This window comes from Tiliqua scincoides, chromosome 1 (genome assembly GCF_035046505.1).
Source record: "Tiliqua scincoides isolate rTilSci1 chromosome 1, rTilSci1.hap2, whole genome shotgun sequence".
NCBI lineage: Eukaryota > Metazoa > Chordata > Lepidosauria > Squamata > Scincidae > Tiliqua > Tiliqua scincoides.
The window spans coordinates 191228578-191240615 of NC_089821.1; the positions used below are offsets into that span (position 1 = coordinate 191228578).

General features: G+C 38.8%; 1 protein-coding gene across 2 annotated transcripts in view; it reads left to right on the forward strand.

Annotated features, from left to right (window-relative positions):
• The window catches only part of GRIK2 (glutamate ionotropic receptor kainate type subunit 2), a 326420-nt gene that overhangs the window by 179726 nt on the left and 134656 nt on the right, over positions 1-12038 (forward strand). For both annotated transcript variants that reach the window (XM_066612979.1, XM_066612971.1), the window contains exons 11-12: positions 4800-4918; positions 10681-10898. In XM_066612979.1, coding sequence (XP_066469076.1) covers positions 4800-4918; positions 10681-10898 — 337 coding nt within the window. The remainder of the gene's footprint in view (positions 1-4799; positions 4919-10680; positions 10899-12038) is intronic.

A 12038-nucleotide genomic window follows, 5' to 3' on the forward strand; every position in this document is an offset into this window, starting at 1 on the left:
AGCCATATTGTTTTAATGGCCATACACTTTAATGATGTGTTTGTAATTTATGTGGTACTTACTCAGTGAAACACAGAGAGAACATTGTGGAGGATCAGGCACAAAGAAAAATCTGCAGATTGGTTTTTCCTATTCTATTTGGTGCTATACTGTACATTCAAAAGGAAGGAGGAGAGGGAAAAATAGGGAGAAGGGTATTGTGAAGTGGTGATGAAAGATTCTTTTGGTTTAAGAAAAAGGTTAAGGGAAGGCTAACTAGTATTGTGGGGGGGGGGGGGAGGTTTTGTGACTTGAAGGAAAGAAAAAAGACATATTTAAGCCTTGTAGGAAGTAATGGTTAAATCACTACTGATGGACAACATAAAATGGGGGTTAAAAAAACAGAACACAAGGAAGATTTTCCCCAGGAATCTTTAATGAGTTAGAGTCCAATCCTGAGCTCGGTGCGCTGGTTTCATGCTGATGCACACTGTCACAAACGTGCCATAAGGCACATCTCCGAGGCTTACTGCTGGGCTAGCACCCGTTCTATCCCAGTGCTGGGCTAGTGCCGGGCAGGCACCCGTCCTCCGCTGCTCGATTGTCTTATGGACTGCCGAGCTACAGCGCAGTAAGAGGGGGCGGGGAGGAGGCGTTCCAGGGAGGGGGGAGGCAGGCAGAGGGCAGGGAGGAGGCGTGACGGGGAGGCCAGAGGTGGGGAGAGGGTGAGCTGGAGATGTGCCTGGGGGAGGGAGGGAGGCGGGTCCAAGTGGAGCTCAGCTCCACCGGATTCAAGGCATTAGTGTGGGGCTCGGTGCCCTACATGAATGCCTTTGTAATGTGAGTAGCCCCATTCCAGGAATGCTTCCTTTATCCGGGAGCAGGGAACAAAAGTCCCCTTCTCCTGAGGTGCCGCTTACAGTAGCCTGGCGTGCACAGGATCCGGCGGCAGCTGTTTTTGGTGCCGTCGAAGCTGCTTGCTCCGGGCAGCTCAGGATTGGGCTGTTACAGATTTATAAGGCCTACCCCTCCCCCTAAAAAAAAAACTTGTCCATCTTTTAGCTTAAATATTAAAAAAAAAAAAAAGCACATGAAGGTGTATTTGCATCTTGATTTGCATGAACCGAAGACCCTTCCTTCCATTTGTGGTGGAAGACACTTTTTTCAGATCCTGCCCCTCAGTAACTCCTCAGGCTACATCCATGTTGCTCCAGAGGATCGCTCAACCATCAGTAGTGGATTTGGGGCCACTGCAGATTTGGGGCTGAATAGGAGGCTGCTAGGATGCAGCTTCTTTCCATATGTGCTAAGGTTAGGATGCAAGCCATAGCTTCCAAATTCTTGAATGCTCACTTATATTAAAAGATAACAAAAGTTCTGCTTGTGGAGAACTGACATCATTAGGCTAGGCCAGGGGTGTCCAAACATTTTGGCAGGAGGGCCACATCATCTCTCTGACACTGTGTCGGGGGCCAAGGAAAAAAAGAATTAATTTACATTTAAAATTTGAATAAATTTACATAAATGAATTTATTAGAGATGGAACTTAAATGAATGAATGAATGAATGAAGGTCTTGCAGTAGCTCAAGGCCTATGAAAGGCCTTGCACAAAGCAAGGCCAGGCTTTCCTTTGCTGCCGCTGCTGCATCACAGACATGAAACTGCAAGTAGTGGAGGGAGCCCATGTCCCAACCTCAGGTGAGATGTCAAGCAGTTGTCCTCATGCTGAGAGCAGCTGCGTTGGGCCAGTACGGGCTCCAGCAAGTCTCCAGAGAAGACTTGCCCTGTGGGCTGCAAGTGGCCCCCGGGCCGGGGTTTGGGTACCCCTGGGCTAGGCAATAACCTCTCATCCTTACTTTACAGCCTAATCCTAAAGGCGCTGCTGCCAGCAGCTGCTGTATCCTGTGGCTACTGCTGTATCTTATGACAGCTGCTGGAGTTTTCTTTGGGGAAGCCACACAGCTCACAGTGGGGTTTCTCAGGTCTGCATCTGCAGAGCTCTGCCAGTCCTGTCCCAGTATACTCATACTGCTGGTGCTGAAGAGCTCAGAATTGGACTCTTAATGGCTTTCACGATGCCAGGTTTTTTTTGTTTGTTTTTACTTTTGTTTCTTAAGTATGTGGGAGCATTTATTTGTGATTTTTCACTTGTATCTCAGTATAACTATATAGCATGTTTTCCCCTCATTCTCAGAATATTGTAATTCACTTTTCACATTAAACTAAAAATTAAAGTTGAGATGCCAGTGTTTTAGATAAGCTTGAATGTATAAAGCTAAGTAATTTTGGTTTCTTGGTAATCTACATTTCCTTGTTTGTGTACTGTTTTATTTGTTTAAAAAAAACCATAAGATATATTCTCATAAAATATTATCAGTGAACCACATTTTGAAAGCAAGGAAGAGTAATATCTACTAAGAATAGATACACTGTTATTTAGTAAGAGCTCTGTATAATGACCATAGTAGTAAAAACTACAATATGAAGAGTCTGAAACATACTATTTCCTACAAAATACATTTTAAATAAATGTTCATTTCCCATTAATTTGCATTGTTTGTCTTTCAAAAAAATGAGATGATGGTAGAATTATACTGATATACAAATGGTGGTAATTTATTGAATTGAAAAATATTGTTGTAACAATAAAGAACAAAAGAAGAAAAGCAATGTTAGATTTCTTGGAAGGCTATATAAAAATAAGGTCAGAATATTTAATTATAACCCAATCAACCTTTTTTGAACACCATGTCAGTTTTACTTTTGAGAACCGAATGAAACACTTCTTTGTTTCTCAAGCACAGGCTTTTAAGACAGGAGGTGTTCTAGCATTCTATTAAGAGGATAAAAATGAATTGTTTGATCTTCTGAATGTTAATGTGTTGAAAAGATTATTGGGAAGAAAATTACATTCTCTGAAGTGACAGAAACATAATTCAGATAGCTTTAATTACATGCTAGATTTTTCTTAATACATTCATAATTGGTGCATATTCCAATTGGGTTTGTAACAGAGTGGCTTTAAAGATTTGAGAAATTATAAAAAATATATTATCACCAGTTTAGTATTTAAATTTCACTGAGTTTTTAATTATTGAGATGGTCTATTGTGCTTCCATGTTGTGTATTTTCTAATGTAATATTGGTACTAAGCATTAGATTATCACACAGTTCAAAATTCTTAGACTTGATTTAAAAGTAGGACTGCAATCCTATTCACAGTTACCTGGGAGTAAATTACATTGATCTCAATGGAACTTACTTCTGAATAAACATGTATAGGATTGCACTGTTAATCTCCTAATTTCCAACAATATACCTGAGCTGGGTTTTTGTATATACTTTGTCATCTAAAACAGACACAGAAAAGTGTGGCATGACAGTCTTGTTAACTTATCAAGCAAGAGTGGAGAAACAAGAGAGTAATGGATGCTCCCTCCTAAACACTCTGATCTCAGATATGTGAAGACCCCCCTCCCTCTTTTTCCCCCAACCAAATTCAAAGTAGATGAGTCAAACATGACAAGTCAAACTAGACATAACCCAAAACACCTAAGTAGCCTCTCCCCCTTTTTTTGCTGGTTAGTTAATAGCACAGTGGGGTGAAACAGCAGCAAGGTCTAAGAAGCTTTAAGACTCAGTCCCTGACACAGTTCTAATACCGTTTGTACTCTCCATGCGCTACTTGAATTGGGAGAAAACCTTCAGCTGAAAGCTGCCCACCTTCACCCCATTTCACGCCCCCAGCATGAAACTAATTCTTTTAAACTAAAAACATAAAATTCAAACACATTGTGTGTTGCAGTCATGCTTAATTTGACCTTCAGTGTGTTTCTTTCTACATGATAAAAAACATGATCAACACTTTGTATATCTTTTCTATGATTTTTGGCAATGATATTTCAGACCAGAAGCCATCAGTGAAGTAAATATTGCATGTTAAGTTGTCAGCATCAGTTCTGAAACTCAGTGAATTACCTGTATGAAGTTTTAAACAGCCTTCTCTAATCCAGTGACGTGTGATTCCACTGGATTCGTAAATCAGAGATTGGTGACTATTGCATAATTTTGTGAGCCTCCTCCCCAAAATGTCAAGTCAGTTGCTCCACAGATTATATTTTGACTGGAAATGCATGTAAGTTTAAAATTAAATAGCTACAGAATTTTATGGATTCAGGTCACAAGGGAGAACAAAGTGAAGGATTTAAAGCCAGGCAAGTGTGAAGTGCTCAGTGCTCTTCATTCTTAGGTGAAACCTTTCCATCTAGGCCCACGTTTAAAGTGCGTTATTATAAACAATTACTGTACATTTCACTTGCAGGTGTTAGTTTACTAGGCATGTGCAACCATCTTAAACCATTTATTTTTCTTGATCTTTTAATTAGTGATTATCTGATAGCCTACCTGCAAATTCTTCAGGTTAATTTAACTGTAATAGTTTTCTTGATGATGACTGTATTATAATAGACCCTTTATTTTTCTATGTGTGTGTGTAAGCTATATGCTGTGATTTTGGGGGAGGGGTACTTGAGTGAAACTGAATCCTTACAATGGGTTCTTGTCAAAACATTCTAATGGCTTGCCATTTCTGTCTGTTACTGGGAAAACTCATTAAGGAAATGGGTCTTCATCACTGGTATTTTTTTTTCTTGTAATGCGTCCTGTTTATTATATAATGAAATTGCATTGTGAAGACTTTCTTTCTCTGTTTTCTATTTAACCTTTCTTGTTTTTCTGTTTCTTTTGCAGCAAATTTGCTGGATAGACTTTCTGCTCACTGCTTGTTAAACATGTTCTTTTTTTCTGTCAATTACCACAGGTTTAGTCCCTATGAGTGGTATAATCCACACCCTTGCAACCCCGACTCAGACGTGGTGGAAAACAATTTTACCTTGCTAAATAGTTTCTGGTTTGGAGTTGGAGCTCTCATGCAGCAAGGTATACGATTCAGCCTGCTCTTTCTCTTGGGCGCCATGTCCCACTTTTTGCTGGGGGTTACCGTTCTCTCTCTTTCTCTGGCACAAACTGCTTGCATGGGTGCCTCTGTGCATGTAACCATAAACCAGCTTTTTACATTGATACATCTAGGCATCCTTGACTTTCACTTTCAGAAAACAGAATACTAGCAAATCAATAGAATCCCTGAGTCAACATTATCATGCATTTCTACCCTAACCCCAATATATAAGTACAGCACACCAGTTTTAATTAATGCATTAGCCTGTGTTTCCCAGACAGTTACATCTCTTTGAAACAAGAGTTGAAAGCACTGCTTCTCTCTGTCAACTGTTGTCTCATTTTGATGTAAGCTGTCCTCCTCCATTTTTAGTGCTAAAACGAGATGCCATTTATTGCATGGTTAATAGATGTCATCCCTGTTTTCCATAATTGCAATCATGTTGTATCTGAGATTCCTTAAAATGAGGATTGTTAAGTGAGCATCTCCAAATGAGCATCTCCACATGGCAGGACAAATGTTGCTGACATATTGCATGCTATATAATGCATGCACAGAAATTTGTCATTAAAATAAAATTCTAGCCATTACAATTATAGCTATGCTATCCGAGAATCAATAATTACCCAACAAGATTTTCTGTTGATTGTATTGCGCATTCTTCTTTTACTTGTAGTATTTATGCAATACCACTTTGTTGGATGCATGAGGTGATCTGGTTATGCAGTAGCCTTAAGCAGTGCAACCCATGTCAAATTGTTAGCAGTTATTTTTACACAGTGTAGGATGATATTATTGTGCATAAGAGGAGTGCAGTGTAATGTGTATGCTATAATTAACATTAATTCTTTAAGAAGTCATTATTCTTCATGTACCACCACTGCTGCTTTTCTTTATTAGAATTCACCCATATTTCCATGGAATACCTGAGTAATTTGTCCATGCTACTCCTTTCTGTCCACATTTTAAATCACAGATTTTAACTGAAGCTGGCAGCTTCAGGGATGTATGTGTGTGCACTTACGTGCTAAAATCAGCCTTTGTTTCTGGAGAGAATTTGGCAGCCAGTAGTGCATAAGGTGGGCATGTGTCTTTGGGCATTCTGTGGGAAGGGCACTTTTTTTCTTTTTTAATGAATGCATTTTCCTTTAGAAAAGTTATAAGTTCACTTGACAGAACATAATAGAAAATGTTCAGGAGCTAGAATGCACTGACATGACTCCCTAGAAACAGAATACTACAACTCTTAGAAGCTACCCTGAATTATTATTTTAAAAACTCATTAGTATGTGAGACACTCCCCCAATCACCATCATAAACAGTGACCATGTCAGTGTAAGCACTTTTTTAGCCCCTGTCATTTCTTTTGGAGAAAGTTAAGTTTGCATTTCACTTTCCTATAGGAATGAATAAGACTCAGAGCACAATCCTAACCAGGTCTACTCAGAAGTAAGTCCTATTTTGCTTAATGGGGCTTACACTCAGGAAAGTGTGGTTAGGATTGCAGCCTCAGAAGTACTTATTGTATACCTGTCTGGATCATGAGCAGAGTGTTCTAGGAACTCCTTAAAGTGTTACTGACAAATATATATTTGTTTATAAAAGTATTCACCATTGGTTGAAAACTCACTTATCATAAACAGTAATCAAACGGTGCTATAGATAAGTCTGCAGCAAACAAATAAACTGTCTAATCCATTATGCTGTGGTAAATCTCATGCCACAACCCATTAAATAAATGTAACCATGAGTTCCCTTTTTTAAAAAAATCAAAATAATAAATAATAGTCCAGTGATTATAGCAAATTATTTAATGAGAAACCAACGTTCTAGAACTGAAAAACATGAAAAGTGAAGGAAGTCTAGATAGGAAAGAATTCTATCTATGTCTAACAACCATTTTAATTTGATTTTTCACTTCTTGAAATATAATCATGTTTGATTAAAATGTTAGCAGCAATCCCTCTTTATTTTATATTACAAATTAATAATGCAGAAATACTGGGGAGAATGACCAGGCTGTCTTATTTGCAAACTCTCAACCATATGCTATTATGTGTCTTCCACACTGTATGATGTTGCAGAAGTGCATCTTTATGGAGCGCTATGAAAATTATTATTTTTGAGCAAAATCTCTTACTAGGGCTTTAGAATTACTAATGTAAAATTAATCTGAACAATATTGATAAGTAGTTTTTGTAGAACAACAAAAGAAACAACTAGGAACTCACAAGAATAGCCCATTTTGCTCTTGCATTTCTGCAACTTTTTTTAAAATTTCCTCTGCACAAGGCCTGGAGAACTTAATGTGTTTATTTCCAATGTTATACCATTTGGTGCCAAGTGAAGAAACCTCTCTTCTCTTCCCCTTGTTCCTCCTTATGATTTCATATCTGATTTTGTAGCAAACTATAGCTTGTCTATTATATCTTAATAATGTGTAAGTTGGAGCTTGTTTGTAAACTAAGACCACAATCCCAGTTCTAACTAGCGAGGAATGGAGGGAGCATATGCACACTGTTCAAACTTGCGATCCTGACTTCTGTGCCACCTTGGACCAAGACCGCAAAATGCTGCCACCCCATGTGTCTTGAGGCCTAATAATGTCACTTCTGGTTTTCACAGAAAGTGACTTTTTAGGCCTTCTGAGGTCCTTTCTAGACAGGTCTGAGGTCTGTCTAGAAAACAAACAAAAAATAGGCAGTGGGGGAGGAGGTCATAGTGACATCACCTGCTGGTTGGCACCCCAGGGCATTTGCCCCTTTGTCCTCCCCCCCAGGAACTGCAGTGCTCATTCATATAGCACCAAGTCATATAGCACCAAGTCTCAACTAACTTAGGGCCCAATCCTATCCAACTTTCCAGCTTTGGTGCAGCTGCAATGCAGTCGTGCATGAATAGAATTAAGACTTCACATGCCAGTCCAAACATGTGTGCATACTTTCAAATCCATTGCAGTGGTATTGTTTCAGCCTTTTACCAACAGCTGATGCACCTTATCCCAAGTATATACAATCTACTGAAGCAAGTCTTAAGACTAGAACTAAGGATGTCTAAATGTGAGCTAAAGACCTACTTTAGAGGTGCCAACTGGGATCCTGATTTTTACTTTTTTTCCCATTTGAATAGCAGATACCATGCCTTATCACAAACTGCTTTTCACAGTCACTTTTTTTTTTTAAATAGGGGCTGCTAATACTAATACCTATACTGAATTTACATATCTTGTGCAGATCTTTGAATCCTTAACAAGAAATGTCGATGTATCTCACTCATTCCTCCTTATACGTGCAAGGCAAATGATAAAACTCCGAAGCCACAAAGAATTAGCCTCATTTTTGTAGACTTCAATCTATTCATTAATTTTTAAATTCATCTTTTCCGAAGAAACTGAGGCAGCTTACAGTAACTAAAAAGAAGATATCAAATCAAGATTAAAAGCAATAAAATATTAAAAAGATTTTAAAATTAACATGTAATAAAATCAGGGTAGCCTTGATAAAGTTTTTGCTATTTCTGATTTGTATTATAACGTAGCCTAAGATTTGGGCTTTCTTACAACACATTCAGTAAGAAACAATTTTTATAAAATGTTGAACTGGACATGGAAAATGCGGAAAATTCCTGCTTAATGGACTCGGTCAAGAAATAACACCATTAACAAGGTTCGATAAAATGATAGAACACACTAATAGTTGCATCATTACCATTTTGTGCTAACACATTTCCATGAATGCTGGAGGCTACATGATAGAGGAAACTCATACATTCCTTGCCCGCACCCCTCTGCTCCCAGAAAATTGTGGGACATAGTGCTGGACATGACGTTACCTTGGGTACATGACAGTCAGCCCCTAACCAGGCTCTGTTTCACAGGCTTTGGTCGCACTCTGTTTAAATCCTTGGGTAAGATATGAACTTGTGGTAATTGGGGCGATAACGGCAAACATTTCTACTGTTCTTTTCTCCCAAGTCTTGTTTGACTTTCCTAAGTGTTGATTTTAAAGGAAGCAGTAAAAGCTGTTGGGCTTATTTGGCAATGTTAGTGTTTATAGTGTCTAAGTGTCTGACTGACAGGGCCTAGGAGCAACTACATCAGAAAGGTACTTTTCTACTTTTTTCCTTGCAGAATTCTAGGCAAAGTCTGGCGCTGGAGTTGGCTGTCATGTCCAAGTCTGTCAGCTTTTTTTGTTTGAAACAGCAAGGGTAAGATGAACTGCAGGGTAAGATGGGCTGTTTTGGATCGAATAGTCCAGTTATGATACCACTTCTTTTTTCTGTTCTTTCTTTTTCTTTTTCTTTTTAATTTTCTGTTCTGTAATTGATGTTGAGTTTGGCATAAGCCCCATTCATTGGAAGATGTGTTACCTTGCTGGACCAGTTCCTTAATTGATGCAATATAAACAGTATAATTAATCAGGAATAAAATAGTCCATCTTGCCTTCATTCCATTTTACCCAAGTAAAACAAAAATGAGGAGAAAAAAAAACCTTGCTTAAACAACTCAAAAATCTAATACGTTATTATATGACACTGAGGAGATATTCCTTCAAAAACATCTCGTGGCATATATGCTTTGCAACATTCTTTTGCACATGTGGAATATGTATATATTTGCCTTGCCACTACTAGAAAATTGAATTAGAAAATTTATCTTTACATTTTTTAAGAATGTCATGCATGTCAATTTCATTTATATTTTTTGCAGATTAAAGAAAAATGTAAATGTTTTCATTTCTAATAATGAAGCACAAAAGGAAGTTATGTGCTGTCAGTAGTGTTATAAAACTCTAAAATTATAAGTATCCGTTATGTACATTACCAAATTTATGTCTGGAGACCCCCTCCATTTTCTGTGCCATGAGCAGGCAACTCCAGCAACACATTTGTGGTCTGTCTCAGATTAGTTTAGGAATAAGAGTACAGTAATATCTTCATTGCTTCTCAAGTTAAATGAAATGTGTGGCTTAGCCACTGCTCTTTTCCATGAACTCTGGGGTCAAAATATAGAGATGGGAGATGTTTTATTTTACCATTGGCTTGCTATATACAGATTTGTGTGTGTGTGTGTGTGTGTGTGTGTGTGTGTGTGTGTGTGTGTTTTAAAGGCTGCATAACATTTCCAAGTGTGTAGGATCCTTATTTTCTTGATACACTTTTTTTGATGCCTTTGCTACTGCACTTTGAGCATTGTTTGTGGCAGCAGCTTATTTGTTATTGAAATCAAAACATTTTTAAGTTGTTCAATTAGTAGTTCACAAAATACTTTGAAGTCAAAGTATTATGTAAGAACTACTCTGAATATTAACTTAGATGCTTGGGATTGAAGCTTTTGTTTTTTAGTATGAAGCTTCTATTTAATAGCTCAAACGTCTGATCTTTCTTTTTTTCTTTCTTTTTTTCCTTTCATTGTCATCTAAAAATACCTGTTTATATCTAGCTCATGGCCAAACGTTGATTTGGGGCTCCCATTGCTATATTGTGGGTTCCACAAACTTGCAATTTCTTAAAAAGCAAACAAAAAGACCCCAAAACTTTTTTTGGTAGAGTACAGTTTTTTTGTTTAAATATTTTCATTTGATTGTGTGTTCATATAAGCAATATGTAAGCCTGTAGCTCTTTTGTTTATTAATTTGTCTTGCTCAGTGATTCCATTCTCACCCCTGTGACAAAGCACTGAATTCTGCCAATGCAATAGATTGTTTATGTGCTGGATTCATCTTTTTCCCCTGATTTTTGTTAGGTTCCGAGCTCATGCCCAAAGCCCTCTCCACCAGGATAGTGGGAGGCATTTGGTGGTTTTTCACACTTATCATCATTTCTTCGTATACTGCTAATCTAGCCGCCTTTCTGACAGTGGAGCGCATGGAGTCCCCCATTGATTCAGCGGATGATTTAGCAAAACAGACAAAGATAGAATATGGAGCAGTTGAAGATGGAGCAACAATGACTTTTTTCAAGGTAGGCCAATTATAATTTAATTGGTGAAAAAAGGTTACTACTGCTGTGGAGTGGATTCACAGATGGGAAAATTCTTTTTGTCATGTAACCTATTCTAAGACACCACATTTTGACAGATTTGCAAGAAGAAACCTATCCTATTCATGCCTTAAAATTCCTTGAAAAAGGAACAGCTTTTTTCTTGGAGTGACATATCTCAAATTTGCAATCTTATGCACACTTAATTATGTATTGGGTCAGCTGCACATCATCATTGTCTTCCATTGTTAAGGAGAATTATTTATCTCTTTTCCCGCCCCTCCCTGGCTTAAATTTTGTTTCTTCCTTCAAGTGTGGCAGTTCAGTATGGAAATTGTGCTGTTGTATTTATTAGAAACACCATTCCTCTTCCTAAAAGCTGATGAGACACCAGCTCTGAAACCTGATTGAGTCCTGGACTTGAGTTTTGGCTGGCTTGTGATTCTGAGACATTAACAGCGTGGTCCTATCTTGTGCTGAAACAGGCAGGCCAGGACGTCTGCACTGTATCCAACACAAGATTGGGGCCTGAAGTGGCTCAGCCTGGTGTAAAAGCACCACAGTCCCAATGGGTCTCCTTGGACTTGCACCACCTCTGGAGGTGGCATAAGTCCAAGGAGAGCAGAGTGGCTTGCAGCTGCTCTGTGCTGCTTAGGGAACGGGGTTAGGATCTGGTATAACAGCTGGGTCCCAGCCCTGCCTCCTGATCCTGCCTTCTCCTCACTTTCCCCAGACCCTTGCATCAGCCAACCTCAACCAGCACAATCCTGCCTGCTTGAGTTGGCACGGAGGCTGAATTCAGCCTCTGTGGGCCAGCGTGTGCCACTGCACCAGCAAAGCCAACTTGTGAGGAGACGCAAACGTGCTTTACAGCATGTTTGCAAACCTCCTGGGCTAGTATAAGGGACTTGCACCAGCCCAAGGTGCAGTCTGGATTGCGCCCTAAATCGTACTAAAGTTATCTTATTTGCTGCAGTGTAAATAGCAGAGATTTCCAACTACTGTAAAGTTGTGAAGATAGTGAACCAAGTGATGTCTGTCCACATTTCTGTCAAATATGTCTAACTTACTGTCTTGATTCAATACATGCAAGGCACGCTTGCATGAGGAGAAGTTGAGAAT